Source organism: Pinus tabuliformis, chromosome 9 (assembly GCF_031772625.1).
Source record: "Pinus tabuliformis cultivar Carrire ecotype Pingquan chromosome 9, CPIR1, whole genome shotgun sequence".
NCBI lineage: Eukaryota > Viridiplantae > Streptophyta > Pinopsida > Pinales > Pinaceae > Pinus > Pinus tabuliformis.
In genome coordinates, this window is record NC_142307.1 from 789884340 (window position 1) to 789901725 (window position 17386).

At 37.9% G+C, this 17386-nt stretch overlaps 1 protein-coding gene across 1 annotated transcript in view; it reads right to left on the reverse strand.

Moving 5' to 3' along the window:
* LOC149151108 (putative zinc metalloprotease EGY2, chloroplastic) overlaps positions 1 to 17386 on the reverse strand; it is a 398174-nt gene that overhangs the window by 267033 nt on the left and 113755 nt on the right. Inside the window, exons 3-5 of the mRNA XM_089440546.1 lie at positions 12481 to 12570; positions 12246 to 12299; positions 11874 to 11978 (exon numbers count right to left, since the gene is read on the reverse strand). Coding sequence (XP_089296672.1) covers positions 11874 to 11978; positions 12246 to 12299; positions 12481 to 12570 — 249 coding nt within the window. The remainder of the gene's footprint in view (positions 1 to 11873; positions 11979 to 12245; positions 12300 to 12480; positions 12571 to 17386) is intronic.

A 17386-nucleotide genomic window follows, 5' to 3' on the forward strand; every position in this document is an offset into this window, starting at 1 on the left:
GGAGTGTCGGAGTGACAGTTGCAGTGGCTAGGAGTTCCAAAGACTGAGCAATGCAGAGCAAAGTTGGCAGCAGCGTAGTTGGCACCTAGCAGAGTTAGCAGTAGTGCAGAGACTTTAGAGGGTTGGTGCAGAGACTAGCAACAGTGAGACTCCAGCAACGGGATGCATCATATAGAACACTAGTTCAATAATTTGGGATGCTTTTCTGTTGCTTATGCAGTAGCAGCAGCAGTTGGGAAAGTTTGTAGTGTAGATGCAGTGTTGGCAGTGGCAGGGCCAGCAGTAGCACGGATGCAGAATTTCAGAGGGAGTTGTTGTACGGACGCAGTGTTGACAATGGCAGGGTCAACAGTAGTACAGATGCAGCATTTGCGCAGTAGTTGGTGGACAAGATGTCAAACATCAGCAGCGCAGAGGGATATGGTTCAGAATCAGGGTGATGCTTCAACAGGTTGCATTACTAGAGCACATTCCTCGCTAAGAGGGAGCGTTGATTTCTGGTAGCATCGGATGTGTTCTAAGTCTCAAAATTTGCAGGGAGGCTTAGACACATGCATTCTCCAATACCTAGAAATCGTTTTGGGAAATTCCACCTGGAAACAGTTTTATTAAAATAATTAATTATTTTTAATGGGTGAAACTTCTAGAAGAAGGCAAAGATCAAATCAATATGATCCTAGCCATTGATTAGAATCTAATCTGGGTCGTTGATTGATCAACGAGAGGATTATAAGAGGAGGCTCGATGGGAACTTGGGGAACACACAGAGCGAAGATCAGAAGTTCAATTTTTTGAAGCAGAGGAGCTACCAGAGGGATTTTCGATGGTGATCTTTTGCAGAGAGGGGCAGGGATAGTATCCGAAGGGAAATCTTTCCCAGTCGGAGAATACTCAGCAGAGAAGGCAGAGAGAGATCCAACAATGGTAGCGCAAAGCCAGAGGGGCTGACGCAGAGCCACGCAGGGCCATCCAGAGGCAGTGCAGAAGCCCAGAGGGAATTTGTAAATTTGTTGGAGAATCGATTCCTAGAGCCAGAAGCCAGGGTGTGAGACTAGGAGGGAAGAAATCGATTTCTCAGAGGCAAATCAATCAATCGAGAGGAGTGGCGTTGTCCCCAGAGGGTTTGATGTTGGGTTGACATAGTGACTGCGCAGAGGCGTCTAGGGACAGTTCATTTAGGGGCTGGATCAGCCAGGATTTCCAGTGATAGGGTGAAGTAACCTCACTTATCTCTCTATCAGCGATATTCTCTATAACTGGATTGTCAGGAAGGCATCCAGAGATTGTATTTAGAAATTACTACTGCTTAATAATAAAACCCTCAGCTGCTACACCGTTTTTCCCGCACTGGGTTTTTCTGGGGACATTGGGTCCAAAAATAACTATGTATATGTGTTGCATTTCTTTCTAGCTCGGTTTCTTGTTTCCGCTTATAATTTAAATAGTGAAGATTGCAATTGTATTTACTTCGATTAAATAACACAGTAAATAACTTGCATGGATTAACAAGTAGAAGAAGTAACATCAATTTGTTGCAGTAGGGATTCCGGGTTTAGGAATTTTCACACAAACCTGTATACTACATGGAATCCATTCTATCTACCGAGTCATTGTTTTTTGTTAACTTCTCTGTTTTATGATTTTCACTCTTGGATCCATGTTCTCCTCCTCCTTAATCCTTTCGAGACCCATGGGATGTGTTGTCGTGCAGATTGACACGACAACCCTCAGACCGGGGGCTGTCACCCTGATCCCCGGTCTCTCCGTTTAAGCCTGTCTCCCACGGCTAAGGGGGGTAGACCCTATGAGATGATGAAGACCAACTGCCAAACAGTTGGGTTGGGAGACACGAAGCACTAAAATGATTTTATTAATTTAACGGACCAGTGCCTTATGAGAGTGATGTTTAAACGATTACTTGCTAGATAATGTAAAATTATAAACCATGAACAGCAATCATTTATCATTAAATGACTTAGAAGAGCGCAAGATTATCTGCCAAAACCACAAAGTTCCTGTAATGACCGATATCCAGCAATCAAGAAAATTTCAATCAATGCCTTAAACAACCACGCAATTATAAATCATTAACCAGATATCATATGCAGCTAATCTTTAAGATGATCATTCATGCGCAGACTTGTCTAAAATGATAAACATTCATTCCACATAAATTTAAATCTCAGCGTGAAAAAAAATATGACGTGATAATTTCCCGAGAATAATTGAATCTGGCAAAAGAAAACTTCCACAATATTCTTTATACTTTTTCAAATTTTTAAATTTTTTTTATGAAATAAAATCTAACTATTTAGCCAAATTAATGAAATCAAATTAAACTAAATCAAAAATTAGATTTCTAAACCTAAACCAATTTTTTTTTTTTTTTTTTTTTTTTTTTATCAAATCTACAAAATGAAACCAAAAAGTTAAAAATTAAAGCTTTTTTTTTTTTACGATTTATTTATTTTTTAAAAGATTCAAACAAAATAAAACGAAACTAAATTTTAAACAAAATAAATGAAACTTTAAAAAAAAAAAAAAGAAAAAAAAAAAATTAAACTAAACTAAAACTATGATGAACCTAAAATTTAAACGCTACCCCTCTTTTCTTTTTAATACTTCATGAAACCGAAATGAAACCTAAAACTAAAGACAAAAACGTGAAGAGCCTAACTATGGACATTTCGAAAATCATGACGCGTTAGCCCCTTAGAAAAAATAGCGTGAGCTCAGGTGATGGTGGAGCGCTCGACGGGCCTGCGGGCCGGTCCTGGGCGTGTTGACAAATTCGAAACCTACGATACGATGATGTACTGCAGCGGGGGTCAAAAAATTTTGAATCGAATTTGAAACTTACCTGAGCACTGCATTGAACGACTTCGATTTGCTCGGATTAACTACCTGGCGTTAAATGGTTCACATCAAATGGCTTTTCTTACGCAGTCATGTCAATACCTGATATAACCTCACGCCACTGTTTGAAACGGCGGTAGACAGCAAAATGGTGTGGTCTCTTGCAGGATATTAAAGCCACGCAGATGCCATTCAGGACTTCATTTCCCAGTGAAACCCCAGGCGTATTCCAAAACTGCGCTGACCCTGTTAAAAAAAAATGCTGAGCGCTGAGTATATGTAGGACACAATCTCAAAACGCCTACGCATATATAAACCAGCCCCCCGTGTATATTTTGTTTTGCAGGTGTGCACAGTAGAAGAACGAAACTGTGGGCACGACTTGAGCAGATAAGCATAGGACGTAGGTATGCGTGACAAGACTGAGGAGCGATTGGCAACGTAAATGAGAGTGAATGCAAATATGAGCCACAGCAAATGGAGCAAGCAGGGGTAATTTTGATGCAAGATGAACGAGAAGAATGAGGGTCTGATGAAAATGGACTGGCGAGGAGCTTGCAGCTGCGGATTTGATTTCTGAAAGAGCCAGCAACGCGGAGATGGAACGGAGTACTCAGAAAAAGCCACTGAAACTCACCACAAAACCTGCACCTATGACCTGAAAGCGATGAAACAAGCAACCAGAACCCTAAAAAAAAAAAAAAAAAAAAAAAAAACCTAGGAGCCAGAAAAATTATTTACAGTTTTGTGACTCTGCAACAGCCAGATTTAGCAATAACAGCAGTATTATTTTCAGAATTTGATTTTAATGTAAAACGCTTCAAAAAACCCTGCATGCATTCATAAAGAATATTTCGAATGATAAGCCCGGGATCAAGAACTGGCTGGGCTCTTTCAGAAAACACAACCCGGGAGTTGGCTGGTTCAGCCGAGAACTTCCCCTAACGCCCGGTAATCTGAAAAAAAGGATTTCCTGCACAGCTTAAGATCAACCATCAACATAGAAGGAGAAAACAATAGTGAAACCCCGATCAAATGGAGATACCTGCCACTATATTTCAGAATCTAAACTATTATTCAAACCCCAAAGATCAGACAATATACCTGTGCCTAGATCAATCTTCATTAAGCTATCATTAATGGCTGAAAATAAAATTATGCAGAAAAAATGGAACAATCTTACAGCATTTTCAGAAGAGTAACACCAGCAAGATTTTTAACCCCAAAGTCTTCTTTATTGCTCAAAAAAAATGAACTACAAGAGAGCTTCTTCAACACAAGACTCACAGATCCATTCTGATCTCAAATGACCCCTAGCACCCTATTAAAGGAAAAGATCCCAACGGCTAGTTCGAGTGATCCATGTCGAAATGATCTCGACCATCGATGAGGATCAAGACATCTCTTAATCTCATCCATCGAATTTGTTAATTTATTAAAAAATGATATTTTGCATGCATTCACTCAAAATATTATTATTTTATTATTTTAGGGTTTTTGCTTTATTTTATAATTTTTTTATTATTTTTTATTTTATTCTTTTTATTTTTATAATTTTTTATTTTGTATTATTATATTTATTTATTTAATTTTTTAATTCATTTTAAAATGGATCCTCGAACTTAGCCTTTGGAAAAATCTCCTAGGACCTAGGACTTAGGACTTATGAGGGGATTAAAACATTTTCTAACCCTCAAGACACTTTTCATCATGACTTTTACAATTTACATCTTAAGGGGGAAAACCCCTTTATCATAGACCCTCATAAACCACCCAGTTCTGCGACACAACTATAATCTAGCAGATTAACACACTAGGATTCTCCTAAAATTCTAATGACAAAATCCATCCCGGCTTTGGGGTCAGGCTGAAGGAAAACTCTGTCGATCATGGATCGGTGAGACGAAAAACCTTCCGGGATATAGATTACCATTAGAAAGTTAGGTCCACCTAGGCAATTTACATACACGACTCATATCTGCTAAGATTATTTACAATTCATACATGCAAACTGGGTTTACAATTAAAATGATCAAGCTGCTGATGACTGCAGGATGGCACGGACATGTCGATCGAGTGCTACCCTTTTTTGCAAAAAAAGGGGGTGTACTGCATGGGTAGTTGACCAGTAGTGGTCAACATCTGGCTCTACTTGGGGACACGTTGCTGCTCTGTAGGAATGTGAGAATCCAGAATCTGCATCCATGCAACACAACAAAATATAAGTAGCGTCCGTCCAAAAAATCATCATATAACATTAAGCACATGAAAGATATAAGCTCTTCATTTATTAACTATCTAGAAAAGTAAATCTAATCCTAAAACAGAAATGAAAATGCGGAAAAAACAAGGAGTAGGGTTAGAAATACAGCGGATGCCCCTGGCATCAGATGTGTTCAATATAGTGTATACTGAGCATTTGCCTGCTTTCAGGCAAATCTGTCGGCTGCTTGTCGGATGTGCCATGTCCAATTCTGCATATGGTAGGACTTTTTCCTATCCGAAAATCAAGCTGCTCACGGCCGTCTGATGCATCAAATCTTCTTCTCATTTTCTTTCTCTTGCGCTTTTTCTTTGTGGCAGGCTGTATCACTGATGACATGTAACTTTCTGTTTCAAAGCTATCAGATGAAGTATGTAAGATATGCGTGACATGTCTTTCTTTATCCTGCATCTGATCTTTATCATTTTTAAGTCTATCTGGATCACCTTCAATTAACCATCTTTCAATCGAACCAATGACCTCCTCATAATAAGATGGAACTTGTTGCGACAAATGAGAAGGCTCCTGATCTGTTGATGTCCCCTAGTTTCTCTCATCCTTTGACCATTGTTGAAACTTTTGAACCTGTATTTTAATGGCATCCATCTAACTAGAGTGTTCAACCTTTATAGCATTGATTTGCCTGACATGGTCTTCTTCCATATCTTTTATTACTTTATCAGTCTTTTCCTTTATATTCATCAAGCAATGCTGCATGGAGTTTATTTCTTCTTTATGATTTGCTTGCATGGTGGCCAACTGATTATTATGATCGAACGTCATGATAGTCATTTCTTCATCCATAGTTAATAACTTGTTTTGCATAGAATTAATTTCCCTATCATGATCAGCTTTCATGGTCGCCATATTTTCCTCTAAGCCTGACATCTTGCTTTGCATGAAACTAATTACTGTGTCATGATTAGTCTTTATGGCCTCAATTTCTTTAGCATGCTGATTTTGCATAATCTCCATCTCCCTATTACGTTTTTCCAGGTGGGTGCATAAAGTTCTCACATCATTGACGTAATTAGTTTGATTAATCTCCATATTTTTTACCAGCAGCATTAGTTCTTGTATAATTTGCTTTTGATCTTCCTTTTCGTTGTCACTTATCCCTGCTTTTCCATTATCATGAATTTGATCTGCAATAGTACAGGTGGATGACACATTCTGATATGAAGAATCGTCTTGGAATCTTTCACCGTCAGCTGGACCTTTTATCAAATTACTTTTATTCTGTTGCACAATTTTAGGGGCAGAAGGCAAGCTGTTTGGATTACCATATCTATCTTTAAAAGCATTGACAATGTCTTGTAAAGAAGTGAAAGAATCCTTAGGAAAATTGTTAAACCAATTCAAAGCATCACCCTCTAAAGAAAAGACAAAAAGACGCATCTTGATATCTTCATGATTAAACTGAGGGGGTCTACAATATATGATCATTATGCGAGTAAACAAACCTAGATGCCTTCTAACAACGATTGAATCACCACCCGAGAACACAGGTAATTTAGAAATGGCCTCCTCCGGAAAATCATGGAGACGGTCAGTAAAATGACATGGTTTAAATGAATAATCCATGATGAATAATAAGGGATCAAATGGATGATAGAACGAGATCTCTGCTCAAGAAAAATAATAGATGAAAGAAGTGGAGTCGCCACTTGAACAATGAATCTGATTCTAAGATCCAAAAAGCAACAAACACGCTGATATGAGAGAGGTTTCTTGTCTGGGAAAATAAGAAAATGGAGTCGCCACCCAAACAAGAAACAAATCGAAGAGAAGTTTCTGATATGACGAAAGATAAGGTGATGAAAGATCCAAATGATAACCCAAAAGATTGAATCTGCCAGCTCAAATGAGAGATGAGAAAGATGAGAAGATGAATGTCGATGAAACGCCAGGAACAGAAAAACTCTGTCCCCGGTAACGGCGTCAAAAAATGTTGTCGCGCAGATTGACACGACAACCCTCAGACCGGGGGCTGTCACCCTGATCCCCGGTCTCTCCGTTTAAGCCTGTCTCCCACGGATAAGGGGGGTAGACCCTATGAGATGATGAAGACCAACTGCCAAACAGTTAGGTTGGGAGACACGAAGCACTAAAAGATTTTATTAATTTAACAGACCAGTGCCTTATGAGCGTGATGTTTAAACGATTACTTGCTAGATGATGTAAAAATATAAACCATGAACAGCCATCATTTATCATTAAATGACTTAGAAGAGCGCAAGATTATCTGCCAAAACCACAAAGTTCCTGTAATGACCGATATCCAGCAATCAAGAAAATTTCAATCAATGCCTTAAACAACCACGCAATTATAAATCATTAACCAGATATCATATGCAGCTAATCTTTAAGATGATCATTCATGCGCAGACTTGTCTAAAATGATAAACTTTCATTCCACATAAATTTAAATCTCAGCGTGAAAAAAAATATGACGTGATAATTTCCCGAGAATAACTGAATCTGGCAAAAGAAAACTTCCACAATATTCTTTATACTTTTTCAAATTTTTAAATTTTTTTTATGAAATAAAATCTAACTATTTAGCCAAATTAATGAAATCAAATTAAACTAAATCAAAAATTAGATTTCTAAACCTAAACCAATTTTTTTTTTTTTTAATCAAATCTACAAAATGAAACCAAAAAGTTAAAAATTAAAGCTTTTTTTTTTTTTACGATTTATTTATTTTTTAAAAGATTCAAACAAAATAAAACGAAACTAAATTTTAAACAAAATAAATGAAACTTTAAAAAAAAAAAAGAAAAAAAATAATTTAAACTAAACTAAAACTATGATGAACCTAAAATTTAAACGCTACCCCTCTTTTCTTTTTAATACTTCATGAAACCGAAACGAAACCTAAAACTAAAGACAAAAACGTGAAGAGCCTAACCATGGACATTTCGAAAATCATGACGCGTTAGCCCCTTAGAAAAAATAGCGTGAGCTCAGGTGATGGTGGAGCGCTCGACGGGCCTGCGGGCCGTTCCTAGGCGTGTTGACAAATTCGAAACCTACGATACGATGATGTACTGCAGCGGGGGTCAAAAAAATTTGAATCGAATTTGAAAACTTACCTGAGCACTGCATTGAACGACTTCGATTTGCTCAGATTAACTACCTGGCGTTAAATGGTTCACATCGAATGGCTTTTCTTACGCAGTCATGTCAATACCTGATATAACCTCACGCCACTGTTTGAAACGGCGGTAGACAGCAAAATGGTGTGGTCTCTTGCAGGATATTAAAGCCACGCAGATGCCATTCAGGACTTCATTTCCCAGTGAAACCCCAGGCGTATTCCAAAACTGCGCTGACCCTGTTAAAAAAAAATGCTGAGCGCTGAGTATATGCAGGACGCAATCTCAAAACGCCTATGCATATATAAACCAGCCCCCCGTGTATATTTCGTTTTGCAGGTGTGCACAGTAGAAGAACGAAACTGTGGGCACGACTTGAGCAGATAAGCATAGGACGTAGGTATGCGTGACAAGACTGAGGAGCGATTGGCAACGTAAATGAGAGTGAACGCAGATATGAGCCACAGCAAATGGAGCAAGCAGGGGTAATTTTGACGCAGGATGAACGAGAAGAATGAGGGTCTGATGAAAATGGACTGGCGAGGAGCTTGCAGCTGCGGATTTGATTTCTGAAAGAGCCAGCAACACGAAGATGGAACGGAGTACTCAGAAAAAGCCACTGAAACTCACCACAAAACCTGCACCTGTGACCTGAAAGCGATGAAACAAGCAACCAGAACCCTAAAAAAAAAAAAAAACCCCTAGGAGCCAGAAAAATTATTTACAGTTTTGTGACTCTGCAACAACCAGATTTAGCAATAACAGCAGTAATATTTTCAGAATTTGATTTTAATGTAAAACGCTTCAGAAAACCCTGCATGCATTCATAAAAAATATTTCGAATGATAAGCCCGGGATCAAGAACTGGCTGGGCTCTTTCAGAAAACACAACCCGGGAGTTGGCTGGTTCAGCCGAGAACTTCCCCTAACGCCCGGTAATCTGAAAAAAAGGATTTCCTGCACAGCTTAAAATCAACCATCAACATAGAAGGAGAAAACAATAGTGAAACCCCGATCAAATGGAGATACCTGCCACTATATTTCAGAATCTAAACTATTATTCAAACCCCAAAGATCAGACAAGATACCTGTGCCTAGATCAATCTTCATTAAGCTATCATTAATGGCTGAAAATAAAATTATGCAGAAAAAATGGAACAATCTTACAGCATTTTCAAAAGAGTAACACCAGCAAGATTTTTAACCCCAAAGTCTTCTTTATTGCTCAAAAGAAATGAACTACAAGAGAGCTTCTTCAGCGCAAGACTCACAGATCCATTCTCATCTCAAATGAACCCTAGCACCCTATTTAAAGGAAAAGATCCCAACGGCTAGTTCGAGTGATCCATGTCGAAATGATCTCGACCGTCGATGAGGATCAAGACATCTCTTAATCTCATCCGTCGAATTTGTTAATTTATTAAAAAATGATATTTTGCATGCATTCACTCAAAATATTATTATTTTATTATTTTAGGGTTTTTGTTTTATTTTATAATTTTTTTATTATTTTTTATTTTATTCTTTTTATTTTTATAATGTTTTATTTTTTATTATTATATTTATTTATTTAATTTTTTAATTCATTTTAAAATGGATCCTCGAACTTAGCTTTTGAAAAAATCTCCTAGGACCTAGGACTTAGGACTTATGAGGGGATTAAAACATTTTCTAACCCTCAAGACACTTTTCATCATGACTTTTACAATTTACATCTTAAGGGGGAAAACCCCTTTATCATAGACCCTCATAAACCACCCAGTTCTGCGACACAACTATAATCTAGCAGATTAACACACTAGGATTCTCCTAAAATTCTAATGACAAAATCCATCCCGGCTTTGGGGTCACGCTGAAGGAAAACTCTGCCGATCATGGATCGGTGAGACGAAAAACCTTCCGGGATGTAGATTACCATTAGAAAGTTAGGTCCACCTAGGCAATTTACATACACGACTCATATCTGCTAAGATTATTTACAATTCATACATGCAGACTGGGTTTACAATTAAAATGATCAAGCTGCTGATGACTGCAGGATGGCACGGACATGTCGATCGAGTGCTACCCCTTTTTGCAAAAAAAAGGGGGTGTACTGCATGGGTAGTTGACCGGTAGTGGTCAACAGGATGATTGTTCTCTTTACCCTCCCCAACAAAAAGAGGAAAGGAGAGTTTATATTCTGAACCTAAAGCTTCCTTTCCTTAAAAAACCTCAAAGCTGAGATTCTGTTTTGGGTTGGATGTACATGTGCATCATTTTTTAGTCTGTTTTGTCTTGGGTTGGCTTGCACTTTATCTCTGAATTGTTCCTGTTGATGTTCTGCCTATTTGGATCTCCTCTTTTTTGCGCAATCTTAATTGAACCCATCCTCTATTTTGTTATTGAAGGGAGAAGCTGTAAATGGACATTATTTAACCCAAACAGCCATAATTGTTCTCCACAATGGCCATACTTGTTTTTTAACCCAAATGGCCATAAGTGTCTCGTACAGCCTATAACTGCCACTGTACTCCAAGGGTATGTTGTTCTGCTGGCAAGATAAGAAAGGCCCATTAAAATGCAAATGAACCATGCATTTTCAAAGCGTAAAAAAGCCAACCCCTTTGGGCCAACTGGCTGCTGCTCTAAGGATCTTATTCGAAGCATTTTAAGTTTATGTAGATTAACATTTTAGAAGGCAGCCCATAGTAGTGAGTTTTACTACTTTTCAATACTCTAGCCCCTGACTACTTGTGGCCATCAATCTTTAATTACTTATTTTAGTTCCTTGACAGTATAAGGCTATTGGATACAAAGATACTATTGGATCTGGATCTGGGTCTCTCGCCTATGTGTTACTATTTCAAGAGAATAGTTCAATGGACTGAATATTCTTAGATTCTTACAACAGGATAATTTTAGAAATTCATATTGCAACTAATTTCACTTATATAGAGCAACATACTACAGACCGGGGTATTGTTACAAACTAGCAACTCAAAGCTAGAATTTGGAAACAAGTATTAAGGCTGTCAACTTCTACTGATCCAATCATCTAGCATTGAGATTGTAAAGTTACCTAACTAAACTTTTAATAAGGCTAAGAGAGAGGCATTACTTTGAACAAATGCATTACGAAAACAAAATCTGCATGAAGAATGACAAAACAACCATTGGATACTTCATGGATGCAACGAGAAAAAAGAAAACCAGCTTTAGGTCATTCTTTTAAAAAACGAGAATAAAAGACATGGAAAAGCACAGTGTTAATGGTGGAAATAGCATATCCTTCCAAAAGAAAAACTATTATTGAGGAAAGAATATTTTCATGTTAACAAGTGGGCAAACATTCTGCCCCACAAGAATTATTGAGGAAAGAATATTTTCATGTTAACAAGTGGACAAACATTCTGCCCCACGAGAAAAAATAAAGCCAACTTTCCTCTCTAGTTCCCTTACTCAAGGGCCCAATTATGAACTTCAATAACTATTTGATTGTTCTCATTATTGATGAATTTATAAATATGATAATGGTGAGTAAGAATTGCAACATATTTAAAATAGATAGTATCCGTATTAAATATGCGTACTTAAAATTAGTGTTTTCACAACACATTCAAAATAGATATTGCCTGTATTAAATGTGCATGCTTAAAATTCTGTGTTCTCACCTCGTAAGGTTCCTGACCTGTAACAAAAAATGTATCAAAGCCGAATACTTGATCTCTGAGAACATCCAGCGTTGCCTTTGGAATCTTTACAGGCTCACTAGGTGGCTTCACATGGTAACAAAAAATGGTATACAGCATCGCATAAAACTGATTAGCAGAAATTTAAAATAGAAGAAGAGGAACTAGCTCAAAGTTGCACATTGTCATTATCAATCTCTTTGCCTACACTGTACTATATAGCAGTCGTGTTGACTATCTTTTGTTCTAAAATACTAACCAATATATTCATTTAACTTGCCACTTTCCATAGTCTGCTTCCACCTTATGAAGAAATGAAGACATGTTCCAAAGTATCTACATGCATAATAGTACCTTAACTCCTGGAAGGGGAGATCCACTTGTTATTTTGGAAGCATCAAAATCATCCTGTTGAGGTGAATCTTGTCAATAAATCCAAATACCACATACATCTATCAACGTCAAAAGGAATAAGCTCACTTTATTTAGCTGCTTGAAATATTGTGATAACAATTTACAGTCTAAATGCCGAAGAAAATCATATCCATCTTAATCTTCAAATGGTGAAAACTAATTACAAGGTATTCACCTGCTCCTTTTCAAGATGAGCGGTTGAACTATCATCAGAGTCTCCTGAAGGCAATGACTCTTGACCACTGTTATCCAGATCCCTTCCTTCCTGATAACGTTAACATAGAAAATACAGTGACCATGTTAGAATTCCCAAAAATGTTATCAGGGGATATTACCATTCTTAGTTATGGTTATAATATAAAAATATCAATAGACACATAACATGAGCAAATCCCACAAAACATGCCTAGAATGAATGTGCATCATGCAAATATATTGGCTGCTAAAAACATGATAATTTATTAATTATAAAAAATTGTGACATAGATATTGCACAGAATTAAACTTCCTATGCTGAATTTGTATAAGTTTATCTCACCAGTGCTTTGTCATCCTTTCACCTTAAAACTCTCCAAGAATCCAGCAGATTCAAAACCAAAGGGTTTCGAGCCAAATAAAGTTGTTCTACTAGTTTGATTTCTTATACCACATACCGTTTAAATTCAACCATAGCAATCTTAATTCTTGGACTACTTATTTTTGGGTCTCATAAAGTTCACCTTAAGAGCTTGTTGCCAGAAAACCTGGTCAAAAGAAGGCAATTTTTTATTACATCTGATGAATTTACGCACTCGCATCATGCTTACAATGCCTTCATGTGGTTATTTGGTTATAGGTGATGTGGACCAGAGGTGGAGCAAGATGAGAAAAGTCAAACAGTTCACCTAGATGAGCAGAAGCACACCAAGCTTGCTCTTGTGAATCAAAGATTGAATTCTCAATTAACATTAAATAAAAATTCTAATACCAATTGATGTGTGCTCAGAATCGAAACATGGAGAAAGAAATGAACACACAAAAGCAAATACGAGAAGGAATATGCACAAAAGAGACACAAGTTTTTGATGCTCATGTTACAACCTAAGTAACCTGACATGGGGATTCGGAATTCGTCGGATACGGGGATTTGGGTGTCGGATTCGGACATGTTGACCCCCTAGAACAGGACACATTCGGATACGTTATATATTATTTTATTAAAAAAAAATATATATATATATATATAAGCATGCATAGTACATATAAAATTCAAATACATGTCACATAAATGATAAATCAATGAATCATAAATTCTAAATTCATAAATGATAAATCATAATACATATTCAATTCATCAATGACCCAATAGGAGAAAGACAAGATAGTAAAATAAAGACATTGACAGCTGTGGTTTTCTCATTAAGTCATGAAAATCAAAATGTGTTACATAGGTAGTGCAATGCCAATGGCAAATAGAAATAGAAAATACAAAACAACTACAGGTATACAAGCCTCAAGGCAGTAGGTAGCCCATGACTCATGAGTCATCAATCCTCATAGTCATCATCAAAATCAGCATCATTGTCCTCATCATCATGGTCACCACTGCTCTCCTCTGCATCCTCCTCCTCCCTTGTATCCATAGTCGTCTTTGCATCTGCTGGTGTGGAGGATGACCCCTCTACAATATCACCATCATCAAATCTAACAAGCTCTAACACTGGATCATTGAAATCCATGTTGGCCAATGCCAACTCAACACTATTGTCCAGACCCATATCATCAGGAAAGACATCCCACATCTTTGTCTTTCCCTTCAACCACTCTTCCCTCTGCCTGTAAATAAGATGAAGGTTGGTGTGCACATACACCATTGTCTCCTACTCAAGCCTTCTCTTCTTAACACTATACAAATTTCCATATGTGCTCCAATTCCTCTCGCAACAAGAGGATGAAGTCACCTGAGAGAGGAGCCTCATGGCTAACTGCTGTAGAGGACGGCTTGTTGCCCCATGATTTGCCCACCAAGAATAGGGCTTCTTAGCCCCCTGTCTCTAATCACATCATATCCTGCAAATTGATCAGTGCTAGTGGAAAACTCTACAAAGGCATCCTCCACCTCATCAAACAATGCTCTATCCTGAAAAACCCGCCTGAATGCATCTTTCCTCCCCTGTGAGATTTCACCATCCATGTGAGGAGGGAATCTGTGGGAAGGTCCACCATTCAGCCACTCATGGTTGTAGTATTTTGGGTTCAATGAGTGAGCCAAACAATGTAAAGGTGTGCAATTCTTGTCCCATCTACTGACAAGAATATCCTGTATAGTACCACAGAAGGCCTCTGGTGATGTCTCATACTCAGGGCACTCACTCTGTAGAATAATGCTCCTCACAGACTCAATCATGGAATCTCGTCCCTCATAAACCTCTCCTAGGATGGGTTTGTATGTATTTGCAAATCGAAGCAAAGAAATGATAGGGTCCATGATCTGAATAATTAGATCTACCCTCTCCCACCAAGCATCATCTAGCATTGTGTCCTTCACTCTTTTAGAAGCTAGTTGATCTGTCTTTCTCCAAAAAGACCAAAACTCTGAAATAACCATGGCCCCAAGAGCGGTCTTGACCTCCCTCAACCTCTTCAACATAATGAATGAAGAGGCAAACCGTGTATCCACAATCTTCAACAATGACAGATTGTTGTACTCCTTATAGATAGTGAGGGCATTTGTATGATTTTGTACAAAGTTACGGATATGTCGTGCATCCTCAATAATGTTACCAATTCAAAGCACATCAGAAGCAATGAATTTCAGTGCTAAGTTCAATGAATGGACAATGCAAGGTGTCCAAAACACTTGTGGATATTTAGCTTCCACAATCATGCCAACAGCCTTGCAAACAGGTGCATTTTTTGTAATGATTTGCACACAAGAATCAACACCTACATCTTCAATAACTTTAATAAACAACTCACCCATATATTGTGCATCCTTGTATTCTCCAAGTGTATCCACAGCTTTCAAGAAAACTGGACCATTCAAGGAAGACACCATGAAGTTGATGAGTGGGTGTCATGCTGGATCTGTCCATCCATCAGAAACAATGCTAACCCCAGATGTTGGCCATGATGCTTTAATAGGCTCAAGTAGTTTTTGCACCTCTTTTTTTTCCTTCGTCAACAATGTGGTTCTAAGCTTCTCTAAACCAAGAGGCACATACCATGATGGAGACCCATGAGTTAGAGCTCGGCACATCTCAATAAATAGAGGTGAGCGTGCAATATTAAAGGATATGAAGTTTTGATAGAAAAAAGACAATGGTGAGATCAAGCTCTTCCTGTTTCTCTTTTTGAAAAATATTGTCCATTGGACCAAGTGAAATTGCATTTCTTTTTGTTGCTTGTCCCCCAATAGAACTCTCAAATGGAAATTTGTTGTTGTATTTCCTCTAAAATGGAAGGGGGTCATCATTCTTGGTTTTTTTTATTTTGCAGCCACATTTGCCATACCAACAGTGAACTCTTTTTCCATTTCTTTCCTCTTTGGTAAAAGAACTTGTGTACAAGCTCCAACTCCACAACCTGGTAAAGCCAACAAATGGCCTTTCACACGAAAATATGTGCTTGTGAAAGTATTGTGGCAAAAGTTGCATCTCCAATTCACATTGCCTCCTCCCTTTCCCTTGCTGCTTGGCCCATCCTCTCTTGTAACATATTTCCACAAGGGATATTTCTCAATGTTACCTTTAGGAGGAAGTCTTCCCTCAACATTACTTGCAGCGGACTCTGATGAAATTGGGGGAGGAGGGGAATCTCCAATGGAGACATTTTTACCCTTCCTTTGCCCCCTACCTGCTGCCCTTGATTGAGCCATGAATACTGTAAAAAAAAAAAAGCAAAACATGCACAAATTTGTAAAAGAAATGCATATACAAACTGTTGTAATACAAATACAAAAAAATAGAGAGGAAATGCACTTACCTGTTGCTTGAATCTCCTTGAAAACACTCCAAACCCTTGGCTCCTTGCTCCAAACTCCTAACAGCAAACCCACAACTCACCTCTTGCAAAAGAAATGACACAAAATGATAACAAATAGAGGCATTTTCGCCCCTTTATGGCCACGCGGGTCCTGGTTTGCCGAGTTGTGTCCGGATTTCGTGACACAATGTGTCCAAACGGGACATGATCTGGATTCGATCGTGTCCCATTCGGACACGACATGTCACGAAATCTGGACTCGAATTAGTTTGAATCGAATCCGATTCGCCGGATTCAAACACGTGGCCCTCAAACAACGAATCCGGTTTCAAAGGTTACAACTAAATCTAGTACCCACAAAAGTGTAAAGATGCACCAGGATAATAGCTTTGTATTACCCAAAAAGGCTCTCCACTATCATCTCAGCAGCGCTTTGCCACACATTATGTTGGCTCTCCTCAAACACGAGGACAACTTCATTGAGGTAGGACTACTAAGCCTATGAGGTGGAGGCTCAAGGTGAAGTTTCAATAGTAAGCCTTGTTGCCGCTCAGGTTGTACAGGCATGGTGCGACAACGACTCAGGTCGGGGGCTGTCACTCTAATCCCCGACCTCTCTGTTTTAGATGTCTCCCAACAACAGGCTATGGGGGGTAGTCGCTATGGAAGATATAAATGCAAGACATTTTGGTAATGTAACGACCTATCTATAAATATAAAGAACGCAAGAATAATAGCAGGCATACGGTGCATGCATATGATAGCTACATATGCATGTGCCGCATACCTCGCACTAGTATTTATATACTAAATTAACTATAAGTAGCAAATATCATGACACTTCTTTGAATAGAGGTTCTACTTATCCATCAACACCCATATTGCTTAATGAATCATGATTAATGGGTAAAAACTAAAAGAGAGTTATATAAATTATATATTTCAGATTATTAATAAAAAATATATTAATAAATTAATAAAATGATTAAAATATATATATATATATAGATATATATAAGAAATTAATTAAAGAGGTACTTAGTATAATGTTTTAATCTTAATATTAAAAGCACTTTAATCATAAAGAAAAATAATTAATCAAACTATAGATGAAATAA